This window comes from Vidua macroura, chromosome 8 (assembly GCF_024509145.1).
Source record: "Vidua macroura isolate BioBank_ID:100142 chromosome 8, ASM2450914v1, whole genome shotgun sequence".
NCBI classification, from domain to species: Eukaryota; Metazoa; Chordata; class Aves; order Passeriformes; family Viduidae; genus Vidua; species Vidua macroura.
The window spans coordinates 35,032,513-35,051,864 of NC_071578.1; the positions used below are offsets into that span (position 1 = coordinate 35,032,513).

The 19,352-nt window shown below is 44.9% G+C and overlaps 1 protein-coding gene across 1 annotated transcript; it reads right to left on the bottom strand.

The window, feature by feature from the left end:
- Nucleotides 1-229: 229 nt before the first annotated feature.
- Nucleotides 230-16,435, bottom strand: TSPAN15 (tetraspanin 15). The gene is made up of 8 exons (XM_053983766.1): nucleotides 16,260-16,435; nucleotides 11,872-12,057; nucleotides 9,601-9,675; nucleotides 7,800-7,895; nucleotides 6,055-6,171; nucleotides 3,209-3,256; nucleotides 1,717-1,833; nucleotides 230-1,311 (listed from the first exon to the last, which is right to left on the bottom strand). Exons 1-8 carry the CDS (start codon nucleotides 16,353-16,355, stop codon nucleotides 1,159-1,161), a joined length of 888 nt encoding a protein of 295 aa, XP_053839741.1. The 5' UTR covers nucleotides 16,356-16,435; the 3' UTR covers nucleotides 230-1,158.
- Nucleotides 16,436-19,352: the final 2,917 nt, after the last annotated feature.

Consider the following 19,352-nt stretch of genomic DNA (forward strand, 5'->3'; position numbering starts at 1 on the left):
CACGAATTTTTTTTTTTTTTTTAAAAACAGCAACAAACAAGCCAGGAGAGAATAATGTCAGATGCTGCCCTGTTTTTCTTACTGGAGTGTTCAGAAAATAAGAGATTTATATTCAGGATATAAACCTCCTTTATTCTCATCCTGACTTAGGTTTAATTGAAATATTACGATAATTAGGTTTTGCATTTTGCCTGCAGGCCTGTCTGGGGCTGGAGAGACTGCACAGAAACGCTCAGGACAAAGGAACACCAACAAAAACCCCAGAGCTCTGGGGGGACTAAGAGAAGCCAGGGAGGCACAGATGTTCAGCAACTCTCCAAAAACTGCTTGGGCAGGCAGCACCCAATCCAGAATCACAGCTCCTGCTACTTCTACCTTTTGATTCAGCATTTGAGGGACAGGCTTAACTTACATAAGAAAATAAAAATAATTGTAAACAAAATCCATGTGCTTTTTTTTTTAAAAAAAACCCCACTCATTGTTTTTATTTAGACAGTAAATTTTAGAAACATCTTGACATACAGAATTCAAAAAAAATATAAAGTCATAAATCACCTAGTTAATTTACTAAAGGGAAAAAATACAGTACATCCAAGACTCAAACATCCTGTGAGTTTGTACAAAAGCCACACAGTAATAAACTGCATTAAAAAATAGATCAAGCATTACCTGACTGATTTGACATTGGCATTTGCCCCATTATTAAAAGGCACAGAAGACTGAGCAATGAAAGCGATCAGCATCACATCCATTATTGTCAGTAAATCCATCATGATTAGCATGAAACCCCATTATTAAACACACGTTTGATATTCACCATGTGGATCAGTAAGAAATCTGGAAGGAGAAGAACTGGAAGGAGTAAGAAAATAAAGCTGGAAAAGGACAAACACTTAAATAGGACATCCCGAGGCGCAAAGACACTTCCTAGAAATCGAGGTTCAAATCTTCTCCAGTTTTTTTCTGGCTGTGTCACCACTCAGCAATCACTCAGAAGGAATTTAATGACCCACAGACCCGCGCGGGGCCCCTCCGCCGCGTCCTGGCTCGCACCCGCTGCCAGCTGCTGGCTGGTCCACCGCCCCCACACTCTGGCACAGCCAGCACTCCCCAGAGCAGCTGGGTTTGGGGGATTTGCAGGATTCTGGGCTCCCCGGGTCAGCCCGGGTAACACATGCAGCAGCCGGCTCCGGCCAGGTCGGGGGCAGCCCCGCGGCGCGCGTCCCCGAACAGGCTCTCGCTCAGCTTGTGCTCCGTGATGATGTCCTCCACTCGGGTCACGTACAGCAAGGTCAGCAGCACGCCCAGGAACTGCCAGGGCAACCAAGGCAAGGGCAGCCCCAGTCAGGCAGCGCAGGCAGCTCGCCTCACTGGAGCTTTGGGAAGTCACGCTTGTCCCACAGATAGGGGAGGACTCAGAAAAAAAAAAAAAAAAATCCCCCAAGCAAAAGCGAATTGCCTCACCAAACCCTGCAACAGCGATGCTACTAAATTACCAGAACGCTAAATTACCTCAGCTTATCAGTTACATTAAATTCAAAAAGAAAACTATGATTATGGTCAAATGGGATTTCGCATACTGACAAACGACATGCTTGATTCAAATGCCAGAATGCCACCTCAGCTTATCAGTTACATTAAATTAAAAAAGAAAACTATGGTTATGGTCAAATGAGATTTGACATACTGACAAATCACATGTTCCCCCTCTCTTACCTGGGGCAGCAGTATGCCCAGCAGCACGCCAGCCATGATGCTGTAGTTGTCCAAAAACCAAATGAGCACAGCATTCGTGCACCCTCGGACGTAGATAACGTGCTGAACACTCAAGCGCTGAAAAATATCGGAGTAAGGGTTCAACAGGCAGCTCCACGGGTGTGAGACACACGTGTCAACTCAAAACTCAGGCAGGCAGATGTGGTTTGCCTTCCCACCTCCTTAAACCCACCGAGTTTAACAAAGACCTCATCAGTAACTCTTCCATCTGTTGTTAAGCTGCTCCACACCTCAACAGATTACTCTATTTTTAAAAGTTATTCTACACCCGAGTAGTCATTTCATTGTCTTAAACCTGTTTGTTGCAGCTATTTTTCAACAAGAAATGCACCCAACTCTCATTTAAGACCACTTGGAAAGTAGAAAAGTCTCTCTTTAGCTTTCATCTCTGCTTCCGAGTTGAAAATACAGCAGTGGAAAAACATAAATTGTGGACCAAATGCTTTGCAAAAAGACCCTAAAAAGGACAGGAACAAGAGGATTTCGGATTCAGTCCTGCAAGCTGTGCTGCTCCGTGACCCCAGCCCATAATATAAAAGCACTTGAGGCTGCAGAGGGTCCTAAGCAGATGAATGGGGTAAAGTTAAGCATAAGCTGAAGTGCTCCGTGTTAGAGCCTGGCTGCAGCGTTCAGGTGATTAAGCCACAAATCAATGAATCTGAATGAAGAGAAGTTGTATTTAAAGATAACCCGTAATCCCAAAAACCAACAACCCAGGCTGGCATTGTGCTCCAAGTGCCTCAAATGAGCTGGGGAGAGGAGCTTTTCCAGACCAGCCCCCCGCCCTGCCTCATCCCAGCACTCCAAAGCCAGGAGTGGAGAACCCAGGGCAGATCCAATTACCGATTTCCCTTCTTAATCACCCTGTAATTACTGCCTTGAGCTGGCAGTCTCTCCTCTGGAGTCACTGGGGCTGTTCCCGAAAGGGAAGGCTGAAGGAGGAGGCCCCATCCCACTCCTGGAGGGAGGAGAAGGCAGCCAATGCAACCAGGGAAGTCCCACTGCTCCTCCGGGTGTACTGTCACGGGCTTAAAAATAAAACTCCCACTCCTGGGATACAAAATACTTAAAAGCAGCTAAGTTGGCTTTTATCAATGCCAATTTTACTCAGTGAGAAACTTTGGCTTTTAAGTACTAAAAGCTTCAAATTTTGAAAGCAGCTTTTTGTGCATTAATTGTGCAACTAGCTTGAGGAAGTTGTCAACAAACAAGGAATCGAGGAAAATGAAAATAAGGGAAGACACAAAAATCATACAAGATGAATTTTTTTTCTCATATATGGAAATTATTCCAGTAAAAAAGAACCATTTTAATTGCTGATTTAACTGCCTGGCAGATTAAAGCACACAGAAAACACTTTTATAACAGACCAAAAAAAAATGCAGAGAAGCAGCAGCCTCTGCCATGCCAGGGTGGGCACTGGCTACGTTACCTCTTGGTCAATGGTTTTGTATCCACACATAGTGTTGATAATGTCTGTCTGAAAAGAAAACAACAAACATGAACTGCAGCAGGAAACTAAAATCACAGAAATATTATTTTTACTCTGTGTTCACCCAGCTCAGATAAAAGAAATGACAGGGTTATTTCCCAGTCCAACACCAGTTTATCCCAGCAGCCCCAGTGTCAGATTTAGCTGGAGCTCCACATGATTTTAGAGGAATGAGTATTGTCAGTGTGTCACTGACAATTTGAACAATTTCTATCCAACAAAAGCAAGGTGGCACCAGCAACCAAATCAAGCTGTGACAGAGCTGTGTGACACAGCTGTTTCCACAGAATGAACAGCTGGACTTCCTTTTAAAGCCTTAATAACTTAACACACCTTATTACTAAAACCAGGGGTTAACACGGCCTTCATGCCAAGACGATGACAAATTTAAGCTCAGAAATATCTTCTGTTTCAAATAACTTCCAATACTATGAATGCTTTTTACAACACTAAATTCATTACAATGTTCACACAATACCATTATATACATGAATATAAAACTCATATACTTAAAAGAGACTGAGTGCTTGCATTCACCACAGATTACTAACATATTTTCTGTAGCCACGTAATGCCTTCTGTGGGTTCCAAGGTTCTACCTTGAAAGCCTGGAAAAGCCAACCTGAAAATACTGACCTGAAAATCATGAAAACGAAAATCATCCAATGTAAAAACCCACTGGCATCAAAGGAAGCAGCCAACAAAGCCAAAGAAATGGAGGAAAACGAGAAGTTTTTAAGCCCCCCAGAAAGCTGGGCTCTCACCTTGAACACACAACTGTCTGACAAACAAGGTTCAGAACATTCCTAGAAGAAGAAGCTCGGAGTATTCCACAGGGCTGTTGGGAAACTGTGTGGGGTACCCACCTGCCAACCACAGGTAATAAATCCACTTGGAAGTCAATATCAACATTAGGCACCAGCGTGTTGTGTTGGCTGTGGGTGATTTCATGTTCCCAAAATGGCTGAAGCCTGACTGACTGACACGTGGTCACTCCCAAAATATGTGACCACAAGGAAGGCGGTCCCGTCCTTTAACTTGAAACACAGAATTTGCTAACAGGACATCGTGGCATAAGCAAATGTACATAGAGGAGATAAATGCATTGGAAACAGAGGATTATAGGCATTTGGGACTAATTTCTATCTGCTCCACTAGTGTAAGTCTTTAATAAATAATCTGACATAAACATAGTTCCTTTAGAGCCCCCCCCAGTACGAGCTGGCTCGTGCTAGCAGAAGGCTTTTACAGAGGATCAGAATCCAGGCACCGACATTAGCGGGAGTTTTCCATGACTACAAAGCCAATGAGTAATCACAAACCATATCTGTAGCTCTCCAGGACAGAAACCAGCCTGTATTTGGAAGGATTTGTCAAACACACGAGACTGATGCATCTTCTGGTTATTTTCTCCTGAGGCAGCCATGCACAGCCCTGGTGCTGGCACGGCACAGCTCCAGCACCTCCTGCTGCAGAGCCACTAGCCTTCACCTCCTGCAGCACCTGCACGGGCCACACTTCCACCTGGGGCTTCTCCCTGCCTTTCTTTAACTTCCCTGGGCTTAACACTTCATGGGATACAGGCAGCCTAATCCTCCCCTCCCAGCTGTCAGTGAAGCGTACAGAGAATATACTCCCCGTCTTTCTCTGCAGTTGTTTTTATTTCAGTGCCTTCCCTTTCCTGAAGGCAAAATCCTGAGTTGCTCTGCTCCATCCAGCTCCAGGTTCTTTCTCTCGAACAGCTAAGACTCAAAGCATGACTGTTCAGCTTTGGTTTCTGAGAATAAATCAAAGCTCATTACAGATTTAAACAGACCCATTCCCACACACCAAAAATGTGTGTGCACATGTAATAAACACCTTCCTGTGATACACATTTCTCAGCGACACCTAGGAGGATTACTGACACAACCATTGCATCTATTTTTCCTTTTTTTTTTTAATTAAACAGCCATGCTCAAGGCAGATGTTGAAAGGGCAGCCCAAACCAGGCAGCAGCAGGATATCCATCTTACACACACCCAATCTCTCTATCTCGTGTTCAGACTGGAGATCAAACCCCAGTGAGGCAGGGACTGCCTGTACTGGAGTAGTTGAGGAACAGCTCTTTATCAAATTCAGCATTAGGCGCATCCCTCAAATGAAGAGCAGTGAATTACAGAATTAATTAGAACTCATTTGTATGAAAATCAACGCCTGCTCCTAGTGCTGTCAGCACCAGTGAGGACCAGTTCATCACAGACTGAGAAACTGGTTCAGACTCCAGTCCTTCCAGCACTTTAGAGAAAGGAAGTTTTCAAGGATAGGTTGGGACAGACCTGTGCCCACAAGCATGCCCTCACCCTGAGGTCAGCTGCCCACATTTTTGGATTATTCTGGAGATGACAAGGTCACTCTGTGTGGTTTTTAATTCACACAGCAGCTGGAACACATCACTCCGACCCCCCCCCACCCACAGAAACCACCAGGTCCCAGGCTTCCTGGCAAAGCTGGAGCAGCAAACCCTGGGGAAAACACCAGCAAAACTGAATTTTAAACAGCTCTGGTTTGGGCGAGCCATGAGATTAGTGGAGCTCCCAACATCCCTTCTGGGGCTGAGAAGTGGGTCAGTAAAACAGACCACAGCCAACATATCTAATCCATTCTTTTCTCCCTTTCAAGCTGTCAAGACCCACAGATCCATTAGGGGAGGAAAGGACCCATTTTCCTTCACTTCTTACTCCAGACTTCCTAGAGTCAGGTACTTTTTGAGCGAACACCAGTGATGCTGAGGTGCCAGGACTTACCTTATTTCTGATGCAGCAAGTGTAGGGCACCCCACAAGCCAGTGGTCCTGGAGCTGCACAGTTGTGATACACGTTTTGGGACCAATCTCTATAATCTTCCCCACCACAGCACTTGAACTGTAGAGAAAAAAAAAAAAAAAAAAAAAAAAAAGGACACAAAACTCAATGATCTTAAAGGTTTTCTCCAACCTAAACGGTTCTTTGATTCCAAAAGGAAAAGGGAAAAACAAATTGTACCTTAAACTCTTTGAACAAGTAGAAAACAAAGAAAGAATAAAACTATTTTAAAAGCCCTGAGCTACCAAAAAATTCTGTCATTTTATCAGCACAGCACGTATGAAAATGTGTATGATAAATACAATTAAAAAGAATTAAAGATACAGGTAATACTCCTCTGTCACCCGCTGAACTATAACCCAGGGTGCCAGAGCAAAGTACTCAGTGCTAAGTTCCACCTCCCATCTTTCCTGAGTTGAAAAATTATCTTTCCAGCTCTGGACATCATTAAGCAGTGTTTTTACATTAATTCTATCTTGACCTGTAATCTACCTCTGCAGTTGTTTTAAGAATTACAACTACATTTCCAACTGGATCTAAAAGACAAAAGCATTGCTTTAAGGCATCAATTAATCTCACCAAAACATTGTGGCAGTAATTTAGAAGAACTGAAAGCTGGCAAACAAATACTGTAAGTTTACACTGACTTCATATAAATATTCACTTTATAATTCAAACTAAGGGAAAAGGAGGAGCTCATTTAATCACTAACGTGTACGCTCGCTGTACGTACCCATCATTTTGGGCAGTGCATGGAAAATTTAAAGCATTATGAAGTCTAATGACAAAATTTCCTCAGGATGGTCTGCTTCTGACAGACTTTCCATGCTAACTTTGTTTTTCAAAGCAGGCTGCCATCTCCATAACGATGTCCTAGTATATATGTATCACTTCCTAAGTTAATTTTTTTAATAACTATTACTTGGCATGGTCACGGACATCACATGGGCCCTGACATCACATTGCTGAACACTTTCTGCTCCTTCCACAGCCTCTGAACTGCATGGCAGAACTCTTCAATAACCCAATAAACATTTCAACAGATCAGCCTTATTAAAAAAAAAAAAAAAAAAAAAGGCTGTGAGGCTGTGAGTCAATGCCACATGCCATTAAGTAATGCCCAGCTGGGCTTACCACAGTTTCTGAATTTTAATGACAGGTAGATGCTCTTCCACTGGTATTTCCTTACAATAAGCACCTTGTTAAAGAGCTCTGTACATGCCCTCGAGCAGCCACACAACAGCCCAGCTGTGGCAGCCTAAATGCCTCCTCATTTCTCTTTATCCAATGCCTCCTGCTAACAAGATGCTTCCCAATCTCCTGGACCAGCCAGCAGAAGCGTTGAGTGCAAGGCCATGGCTGGAATTCAGGCTGAATTCATCTCAATCCAGCTGAGGGGCCACTATAAACCTACAGGTTTGTAGGATCTGACCTTGAGCATTGAATTGACCTGCCAAGGCAAAAGCTGCATTTTGGCCCTCTCTTTTTGCAGCGATGTAAGAGAGTTTTAAATGCCAGCTGGAATGCTGGATGAGCCCTGACCTCAGCAGCAACACCATAAGAGATGACACACAAGATCTCATCCCTCTCATCAGTAACAACTTGATTGTCACACCACTGGAAAAACTCAAAGCTGTTGCTGAGTTAGTCCAAGGAGAAAAAAAAAAAAACAAAACCAAACAACAAACCTGCTTTTGAACAGAATCCATGATGTTCTTGAAGTCTAAATCATCATAGTAATTCTCAATTCCTCTTCTAATGTTATCATTTAAAAATTTGATTGTCTAGAAAGCAAAAGGAGAACAAGATTCATGGGTTGCACAATCGTTAAAGTGACTACTGTAACTGATGAGCACAAAAGAAAAGGCTTTTATTCTTCTTTTTTTTTTTAGAGAAAAAAACCAAAACACTCACTAAAACCAAATTTTAGCACAGCCCTGCAGGGACCAACCATCTGTTCTCCTCTATGGAAGCAGCCTCACTGCTGGGTTTGGGCTGGCAAGCTCCAGCAGTGCGACACCTCTCACTGCTGAGACTCTCCAAGCAGCTCCCAGAGATGGTCCCATTATCCCTGGGACATGGATATCCCAGGATCCCTGTCACTGGGGACCCTCATCATCTTTTGGATGACAGAGCAGTGGGGTTGGGTGGTGGATCTTGGCACCGTGGTCTGCACCACGCCCCGAGCAAGAAGACTTGACTGTGTCACCACCGTCCATGAATTTTTTATCTTCCATGAACTTTCCATTAATTTGATTTTCTAAAGAGTCCATAATTGCTAGATAGAGAGCTTTATTCCACATGGAGTGGGGAAAAAGGTGTGTTTGTATGTTTTACAGTGGTTGTTTTGAGAAATATGGCAGTGTGGCCATGGCAGATACAAAATGGTGTCTCCTCAGCATGGCATATTAGAAATTAAATCAACAAAGTGTTTTTAAAGTTCAGAAGGCGAGAGAAAAGAGAAAAAACAAAAGACTATTTAGTTTTTGAGATCCAACACAATCTCTGCACAGCAAAACCAGAAACTCATCACTACCAGAATGTAACAGCTTTCCTCTCAATACAGCTGCTGAAATGGACAAAGCTAAAACCTTACAGGTCAGAAAACCTGAAATGCACCCACTCATCTTCTCAGTATTACAAACTGCAACACCCACAAACTAACCAGAACAAAAAGGACTATCACATCAGTGATGAGAAATAACACAGAACCCTCCTAGCTGGTCAAAAACCTCATTTAGACTCTACAGATTTGAAAAGGAAGTAGAGAAAGAAATGGGGAAAATGCACATGACATGCAAAACAAGCAGGACATACATAGAGGCTACTACACTAAACTTCCATAAATACTTTCTTGCTCTCCCCATACTAAGCCACACTTCTCCACTAACCCTGAAAAACAAGGGAACAAAGCTGTCCCTAAGTGTAGCTGTCCTGCTATAAATCGAAGCATAGACATCTAGTACTTGCCATAGTGAATACATTTATGTTTTAAAGCATTTCTAACTGAAAAAATAGTCTGCTGCTTTCTGTGCAGAAAAATCAAGGGTTGAATACAGTTATAGCATACTTGTCAGGGATGGAGTCTCCTACATAAATTTGTTATGTTGCTCATGGATGTGGGCAAGGAAGAACTGTCCTTTAACTGAGGCAAAACATTTGGGCCATTAAAAAACAACAGCCTCCAAATCCATCTGGAAATGCCCCAAATTAGCAGTCAGACCCAGTTGGCAAAAGAGAAGAAAGCATTTTGTCATCCACGAAGAGCTGGAAACTCATTTTGCCTGCACTGCACATTTGTAGCCGCCAGATTTTCTCCAAGTTCCTTAACCTGGAATTCATCTCCAGAACGGTGGCAAACCCCACTGCTGAACCCTGAAAAGCCTGGACCTGTCTCCAGAGCTCTATCAATGAGTGCTCAGGTGACAGCTTGAGCAGCTGTTATTCAGCAGAGCTCAATCACATCAAAACCTGAAGCAAGCAGCTCACCTGGTTCCTGAAGATCAGGGCCACCACTCCGCCTGTCAGCTCGATCAGCAGGCAGATACCAAGGATGTACATGAACTGCAGGAAAACAAGTGCAAGTGAGTCATTAGACACAACTCCAATTACTCTCTCAATTAGTTTCTTTAAGTCTATCATTCAATTGCCAGCAGACTTGGCTTTCAGCATGGCATTTTAAAGGAAAATATGAAATTATGGGTTTGTTCTTATGAAACCGTCAGTGTAATGAGAAAGCCTTTTTTCCTCACTTAAATTATTCTGGGTTTTGCCCAATTGGCAAGCATATTATTTTTCTGCTCTGAAGGGACTCAAAACCATTAGATGAAATTTTGCTGCCAAGATAGTGCTTTCCACACCAGCATCCCAGAGAAGCATATTGATGGGCTGCTACAAACCACACCACACTTCACGTTTTTATGCTTCCTACAAAACCAGCTCTTACCTGTTAGCTTTCAATTAGTGGATAAAGCAGCACACCTTAAGATAATCCAAACCACCTTCTTCTACACTGCCAGTGCTAAATCAAAGCAAAATTCCAGGCTTAGTAGCTTTTAATGTGTTGCTTCCCACATTCATTTGCCTGTGCACATACATGTGCTCAAAATGCACTCACACACAACCACGTGTGCATCCATGACTGCCCATCAAAGCGTGTGCAAAACGTGAAAAATACAAAAAAATCCATTGCACTGTGAGAGAGCTGCAGCATGCCAGTACTTGAAATGCTTTTCCAACCCTTCAGGCATAAAAAACAGGTGTTAGGCAAATTTAGGTCTGCTGTGTAACAATGAATTTCATCAGGAGTGAAGTTTTAAGATCCCTTGTCTGAAAATAATCCCTAATGCTCTCCCCTGAAAGCTGCTTTAACTCCTGTGTGCTCTGTGTCAGGAATTCACCAGACAGGTGAATCTTTTCTCCTGCTAAATCTGGAATCAGCCTGGGAAGCTGGCATCAGGGACTTGCTTTGTTCAATACCCAGCTGGGTTTGCCACCAGGATGGGAACAGAAAATGTTCCTGGCATCTGACACACCACCACGCTCAGTGGGAAGAAGCCCAAGGAGGGGCTCTCAGTAAAATTCCAAATCCATGGTTATTTCTGGCTTTGCCCTCCATAACAAGCCACAAATTTAGCATTTTGTTAGACTGAACTGACATGACAAGGCCAGGCTGGGTTGGGTTTTGAGCATTCTGGTCTAGTGGAAGGTGACCCTGCTCATTGCAAGGGGGTCGGACTAGGTGGCCTTTAAAAGGGCCCTTCCAACCCAGACTCGGTGGAGGTGGGAACGAAGTTTGCACACTTTAATTTTAATTAGTCACACGTGCACCTTCCATCTGCTACCTCAGGAATTTCCCTAAAATTCAGCTTTTGAGAGGAACTGGGGAGAAAAACCTTGTGCCTTTCATTTCACCCTCAGGGCCCTTCTCTCAAAGGCCTGAGCTCCACGTCTAACGTTGGACACACATTTTCCATCTTCCCTCTGCACTGCACTGCCCAGGGGAGGACAGACAGACTCTGGCCATGTTGGATTATAAGTGATTTTTGGCTTGTCAGCTTTTGCTACACTATACTGTAAATGCTTTAATAATTTAAAATTACCCCTCCTAAGTCTTACTACAATGTATCCTTCCTAGTTCTATTTCTCAGAAATACCTAGTCTTATTTACAAAGTCATCTTTTGAAACTTATTTCTATTTCTCTCTCAACAACAGCTGTCTTTATTCTATAACATTTCTAAGTCAACATTTCTTATCTCAAAGCTTACATACAAATACACACCATGTGAACCTTCTGTGAAACTTTAAGAATTCTCTACGAATGCATTTCCCACACGGCCACGCCGGCCTGCCGGACGTCAGCCCGAGCCAGGGCTTCTCCCTTGAGCTGCTTCCCCTGGGCTGAAAGGAGCAGCCAGCACCAACTGGCACCTGAGCAGCAGAGTTTGCACAAGATACACACTGGCTGATAATAACCCACATTCCTGGTTATTTTCCACAGCACCTTAGCTGCTGGGAAGCTCCTTTTCCCAGCGCTGGGCTCAGACCCTCGCCGGTCCTGTCGCTGGCAAGACCCAATGCTGCTGCTCCCTGAGGGAGGGACCACAGCCACTAAACTCAGGTTTAATGAAAACTTTCAACAAAGCAACCTCGTTAAAATATTTTTCAGTGCAGCCACAGTTCTGGATGTGAATTCAGAGGCCAGTGGAAAGCAAAAGCAACAAGCCTTAGAAACTAGGAATAAAAATTCCAACACTTACTGCTTGCAGAAGGCATAAATTGTCTCTCAGAGAAGCCAGTACACCCACAAAGGATACCAGGAACATTACAATGCCCAAAAGTATTAAAATAATTGCAGGGGCTAGAAAGGCACTTTCTAGAGTTTTGTACTTCTGTCTTTCAATTTCTGCATAAATCCCAACTGCAAGGACGAGGGCCCCGATCACCTGGAAGAGAAACAGAGGAGAGCAGGGATGTTATTTTTTTCTGCCCGTAAACATAGAGATGACAGGCTGTGAGTACACAGGAACCTGTCACTGCTCACTTCAGGATTCATTATAAACAATGAAACACCCAAAGCAGGAGTTTGGATTAAAAAAACAATTTAAAACCCCTCAAAGACTAAAGAAAAAGAGCTGAGTTGGAAAAAAAAAATGAAACTTGTTCACTTCAAAAATATATTTCATCATGCTTTAACATTCTGGAAGTTAAACTAATCAAAATATACATCACTGCCTGAAATGTAATTTATTACCCATCTGAGATCACATATATAACATATATGAGCAACTGCCATGGCATTAATGACCCTCCTTTGCGTGTCTGTCTGTCCTTCTCTCTGTGTGTATAAATATATAGAAATATATATGTGCCTCTAACATAACCCAGTTTCTCAGCTGGTCTGCAAACAGCCTATCTGTCCCTTCATATTAACTCCTACTGTATTTAGGCTCAGTAAATACAGTCAGGTATTTCCTATACCTCCACTCCTCCTGCCATCAGGAGAAAGGCACCAGATTAAAAACTAATTTAAAAACAAACAAACAAACAAACAAACATGTTTGAAATTATATCACTTCCTTGAGCAACTACCAGATAAAGCTGGCAAGTGAAATAGGAAGGGACATTTTTCATTTAACAAGGTAAAGATATTTCAATCAAAATAATTAGATAGGTCTAAATCATTTGGTATTAAAACTACAGTATGCTGCAAATCACTTTGAATTATGCTGAATCAATTAATTAAAATTTTAAAAATAGCCCACAATACTTAATTACAAAAATTGCAGTGGAAGAACTTTGCTGCCGACTCCCAACAGCCAGACACATCATCAAGGAAGAGACCAGACACAAATCAATCATTTTGGCAATCTGATAAACAACACTCCCCTTTCCTGACCTGACATTTCCACAGGAAACACGAGTCTGCTCTCTGCACACCAATGCTTCTTAATTACACTTCTTAATTTTTAATTTCACTTCTTAATTTTGGATATGACACAGTGTATCCCAGACAAAGGGCCAGAGGGACGCACGATGTGAGTTATGAGTCCATGAGCCAAACAGCTGAAATATTTTTTTAATTATGGGATATCTTAAAATAAATAGCAACTTACTGGAAGTTCTTGATTTTCTATGGAAATTAATAATGACACCAAAGGACAATATGTAGGGAATGCCATCAGTTTGTCATTTGAAGAGAGAAAATTCTCAGAAGGGATTCCCCATAAAAAGGAAATATACTGAAGCTATTTAAAAAGCAACTTAAAATTTGAGCAAATTGAGAGTAACTCCAAAACCAGATTCTCCTGCAAATACTGAAGTGTCATTAACAACAATAACTCTTGCCCGGTAGATCCCTTGTTTAAAAAGTAAAAAAAAAAAAAAAAAAAAAAAAGAAACACTGGACATAAAGCACAGGTATTAAAGCTTGATAGGGATTATCAGAATTTCAGAAGAGTGCTGTTTCAAGAGTAGAACTTTTTACTGAAATGTCTTTTTCTTAACCATAGTTTTCTCATCAAAGCATTACATTTCAGGGGTTTTTTGACTAAAAGGTGCCTGTAAATGAAATACAAGATACTTTAAGAACTTTAGATACATAAATACATATAGCATCTTTATATACACATATCTTCACCCCATTTGTGCTCCCACACCCTCCAAGACTTATGCTTTCATTATCTTCTATTTTCTTAAGCATCTAACAAAAATCTTTCCAACATTTAACGCGGTCGAACCCACAGCAGCATTCACTCGTGGCAAGCAGATGTGCTCCCCCAGCAGCCAGCCCACCCGAGGCTCTTCTCCTGCCTGTGCTCTCCCTTCCTGTGCCTGGGGGTGGGAACACAGCCCCTGCCTCGGAGCCCAGGGCACACGGGCTGTTTACATCCTGCGTCCTTCACAGCAGCTCCCAGCTTGGCAGTCCAGCTGTGTGCACAGGAAAAATTAACTGCCCTGACTCACATTAAATGAGCATCCACCAGCAAACACCAGGGGATTTCTCTGGGGATTTTGCACACACAGAAGCCTGCTTTCCCAAGAGAAAGGAGAAGCATGCATTCATTTATTTATAAGCAGAAGCTTTAACCCTGTATTTACAGTTCTTTTTCTTAAATAAAGCTCAACAACAGCACCTTCTGTTTAAAATGCTGGGTTTTGTTTCAGCTGGGCAAGAAAATTACATTACAGCCCCATTCTGGAAAAGTTACAGTGACGGTTAGTTTTTAAAAAAGCCCTGGGTGACAGGGGAAGACCACAAGGCCTGTAGCAAACATCCCCTCCGACACTCCCAGCAATGCTTTAATTTCCTTTCTGCTTTGGACAAGGCTGGTATTTAGTTCCTGGTGGTTTAAAGCCATCCTGGGGACTCAAATCTGGGACTTTATCACTCATAAGGTACCAGAGGAACTGCAACAGCAGGGAGGGAACTGAATGAACTCAGCATCCAGCGGGTCAAAGCCCCGAGCATCAGCAGAACATCACAAAGCACCCAATATTCAAGAAAGCCAGCACTCCCACAGCCAAGCTTTGCTTCCATTTACGCTGATTAAAGAAAAAAAAAAAAACAGAACAACAAACTCAGCAAGAAGAACAGTGATGAGAAGAGAACTGACATTTACAGCCGATGAGATCTGCTTCGCTAAGCCGCAACAAAAGGAAATTCCGCGAGCGAAGCCCACACGCCTCGCACAACGCGGCGCGTGCTCGGCCCCAGTGCCAGCAGGATGCTGCCCAGCACCAGCCTTCCCAAAACAATTCCCTGTCATTCCCCGTCCTTCCTTCCCCCCCTCGCAGCCCCCATCCTCCCCCCTCCCAGAGCAAACCATCTCCCCCGGCCAACAAATGGAAGCTCTTGTTTATAAACGAGGGCAGAGCATTGAAAATCCAGAGCGAGCAGCTACAAAGAGTAAATAAAATCCTCAGGCTGCCTGAAAGAGGCTTTGTCCTCCCAGGATGGCTTCAGAAGGGCCCTTTCTCTGCCACCAGAGGAATGTTTACATCCCACCAGCGAGGGCCCTTGCTGCCGACAGAAAACACGGAGCAGACAACGCGCACGGTCCTCCGCGAAGGACACGCTGCAGAAAAGGGTCTGAAAAATAACACAGCAAATTTGAATTTCCCTTTCTGAAATCACAGCTGCGGAATAGCTGTGGAGGAGCATGGGGAGCACATCAGGAGTCTAAACCCAAGGGTTGGTTTGTCTGCTAAGACAGACAAAAGATACCCGAGATCCCAAAAAGCCTGAATTACACCCGAACACTTTGCATTTCGATCTTTGTTCATTAATCACAGGGTGAATCTGACACTCACTATCAAACCTAGCAGATCTAAGCCTCTTTTCCCACGCAGCAAAGCAAAAGCCTTATGCTCCCAACCGGTAAATACCGTGTCAGACAAAAACAGACCAGCCAAACTAGAACTTAGGCAGCATTTCAAAAGAAAAAGCCAGATGGAAAACACCCTGACATCAGAGGCGCCTGAGCACCTCTGACATCAACGCCACCTGAAGCCAGCATCTTCCCAGAGCCTGAAAAAGCACCTTTTAAAATCACGACGCTTACAAAGAGCACTTGCAAAGGGCCCCAAGGGTTCCTTCCAGCCCGGAGGGTGCCTGGTGTGGATGTAGCACATCTCAGAACTCAGCAGTCATAGTCTGGACCCATCACCTGGGACTCTCTGGCTCAACCAAACACCTGGATGAGGACAGCAAGTGCCACACACCTGTAACTCTGAAGCCTGACAGCCTCACCCTGCCGAGGCTTAGGACGGGACATGCTCAACACACCGAGGAGTGACGCTGCAGGGCAAAGGCTCTATTTGCCCACCTCCCCTGCAGGGCAAAGCTGCATTTGGATACGCACATGAACGATTTTCACCCGCCAAACTTCCAACCCCTGCAAGTCCCCATCCGCCAAAACCAGTTTGTCAGTCCCTCGGCAAGGACGGGGCGCTGCACCCACGGCCACGGGTGTGACACCCACGGCCACGGGTGTGCCAGCCGCCAGCTCAGCCGCGGAAACATCCATCCAACCATCCATCCATCCATCCACCGCTCAAGCGCGGAGCCCCGCGCAGGGCGCACCGCGCTCCCCGCGGCGTGCGGGACCCGCTCCGAGCCGCGCCCCCGCGGCCCCGGAGCGCTCACCCAGAACGTGGTGGAGTAGGTGATGAGGCTGAGCTTCAGGCACAGGTAGGAGAGCCGCCCGCAGTAGCGCGCCTGCTCCGGGTCGCCCGCCGCCATCCTCCGCGGCACCTGCGGCCCCGCCGGGCCCTCCGCCCCTCCCCGGCCCGGCCGCGCCGACGGGCGGGCCCGGGAGCCGCTTCCGGCAGCACGGACAGCGCGGGGAGCGGCGGGGCGACTGCCGAGCCGCGCCTTCGCCTTTCTCTTCTTTCTCTTCTTTCTCTTCTTTTTTTTTTTTTTTTTTTTTTTTTTTCCAATGCCCTCGACAAACGCCCGCCCGCTCGGTCGGGATTAGCCCCGCAGCCGGAGGCGGCAGGAGAAATAGATCTGGCTGCTCCAACAGGAATCCGGCAGTGCTACGCGCATCCCCAGACCTCTGCCATCGCCATTAAGTCCGCCGGGATAAAAATACGGCCGTGGGAAGGCGCTCGGGTTTTTGGTGGAGCATCCAAAAACGTGGCAAAGCAGAATCCCTACACCCTAACACAGGCACGAGGAAGCGTTACCAGGGCATTTAGCTCTCTTTGTTTCACCCACGCGATTGCACATGCAAAGAGGGTCACGTCCTGCCAATAGCAACAGTTGCTGGGCATATTGCACCGGCCACGGTTTGCGCCCACACCGACGTCCATCCCCGTCCCTAGAGCTGCTGCGGCAGCGGGTCCGTGATGGGTCTGACACGGCGATCACGAACTGCAAACGCCATTCGTGCCTCCGAGATGAAACGAGCCCTTTCAAGCCCGCAGTGCTGCACTCCTGTCCCACAAAGGGCTATTTTCCCCCGGGGGAAAAATGTCTCATTCAAAGTGGCGGACAACTGTCGCAGAGTTGTGGCAGTCGGTTGTTTCGTCCTGGCCCGGAGCAGAGGCAGATGGCATTGAAAATCAGTGTCTGGTGTCAGAGGAGATGAAGTGGGGCAGCATTTATCCTTAAGTTACCTGCCAAAGAGACTGGAAAACCTCTGAGCTGCGCATGAGAACTGTGTAAACGTTCGGTCACACACCATTTCTTTAGGTCATACAATACACCAAAATCTCGTTTCTAAAGGCTAAAAAATATCCCTGGATAATTCTATTATAAAAAGTACTATTGCTATCGCCTGCAGTGCTACTACATTCTGCTTCTGGAAAACAATCCACCCCAGGACACTCCCAGCAACAGAACAGCTCTTCACCTCTAATGTTTCTGACAGTAATACAACGTCCTAGAGCAGTCATCCTCTAAAATATCAACAACTTCAATTTTCAGAGACATTTGCAAATATCCCTGACACTTAGCAATGGCATGCAGGCTGGAAATCCCATCACACATAGTTGCTGTCACATGGTCTTCATGTCTCATGGGTGTCATCCACATCCAAGCATGTTCTTGTCACATAGGCATCTTCTTTGAGTATTTGACTAAATAAATTGTTCTGGTTTTACTTTTTTAATACCTTACCTTGTCCTTTGTGCTGATTCCTGCACATAAAATTTCGGGGCACATCCTGCTGGATGGGGAAGCTGAGTAAAGGAGTGTCCGTTTTCCTGTTGTTTTCCCTCAGAAGTGAGTCAATGTATCAAAACAAGTTCCTGTTTTGAAACTGCACGACAATAATTGGGCAATCCCTTTCTTTTCCTGAATCCCAGACTTTGTCTATACAAATGGCAAGATTTCCGGACACAATTAGTTTAGCAGCAAATGGTGGTTAAAGTAAGACGTTGTGAACTGCCCAAGGGTCCACGGGGATTGCGTTCTCTCCCCCTGAGCCCAGTGCAGCACAGGGCTGCAGTTTTCCAGCAAAGAGCCTGGCAGATTGTTCATTACAGCATCTGCTCCTGGGACCATCCAACAGCACAACTAGCAGTGGTTTTGTTCATATTAAGGATCAGTAACTTCCACATTTCCTCACTCATCACCAGGGGTTGTCCTAAAGACACCAGAGCCAGGACTTTAGGAGCTCTGCAGAAAGAAGTGAACTACAGCTAGCCCTGCACCAAACCATGTCAGAAAGACCCAAAGCTTTTCAATGCTACCAGAGGCATTTTTGCTGCTTCCTTCCAGCCCACATCAGGCTGATGAAGCTGCAGGCTGGCTGCACTTTGCCCCACCCAAGGTGGATGCTCATGGTCCTCATGTCCTGCTCTCAGAGCTGCTCCCTGGACAAAGGTTCTTCCTCCAAAAGCAGAGTCCAACTTGCAACACAATTAAAGCCTCTACTGCCTGTATTACCTTGTATTATGTTTCCAAAACACAAAAAAAAACCCTCAATCACCCTTCCTGACCTTGCAGACCCGCATCTTTTGTTTGCATCTCTCACCCTTTGCTCAGACCTGGGCTTGGTGACTCAGCACAGTAACGTTTGGCCTTGACAATCCTGCCCATAATAAAACCAGCAGTGAAACCAGCCAAACCCAAACCCCCTGCTCTCAAGGTAGTCCCTTCTTCTGGAGTAACTCCAAAACCACAGGTGAGGCAGGTTTTACCCACTGTCTCAGGCAAATGTGACTTCCCTGAGAAATCTGGAGCCGGCCTGTGTCAAAAATTGCTCCAGTTTTCAAGTCAAAAGGCTGGTAGCACACACTAAATCGCTGGCTGGGCTCCAGGATGATAACCTTGTCAATGCACAACCAGCAAAGGAATAAAAGCAGTGGGTGTGGATACAGGAAGGCAAATCCCTCCCGACTCATACGATGAAATGTTGACCAAAGGGTGGCTGCTCTTCGATTATCACCTGAGTAACAGATCGTGGACCAGGGCAGATGGTTCACAAGAAGGTTCCTAAGAAACCTGAGCACCTTGAATGTCTTCAAAGTCAGCCGAGAGAGGTTGCAGCTTCCCCACTGAAGGGTCAATAAGCGCAGCCCTTTTTCTGAGCACTTGCTTCCGTTCTACTTTCTGTAAGTGATAAAGCACTTTAGTGCACTCCCAGCGAAATGTATGGAGGCTTTTGTTCCTATTCTCCTTCAAATTTGCAGGGATTTTAGACAGCATATTAAAAAAAAAAAAAATTGAATAACACTATTAGCTGTTGAATTGATATTGCAAGTCATGAACAGTCCTCCTGAACTGTGGAAG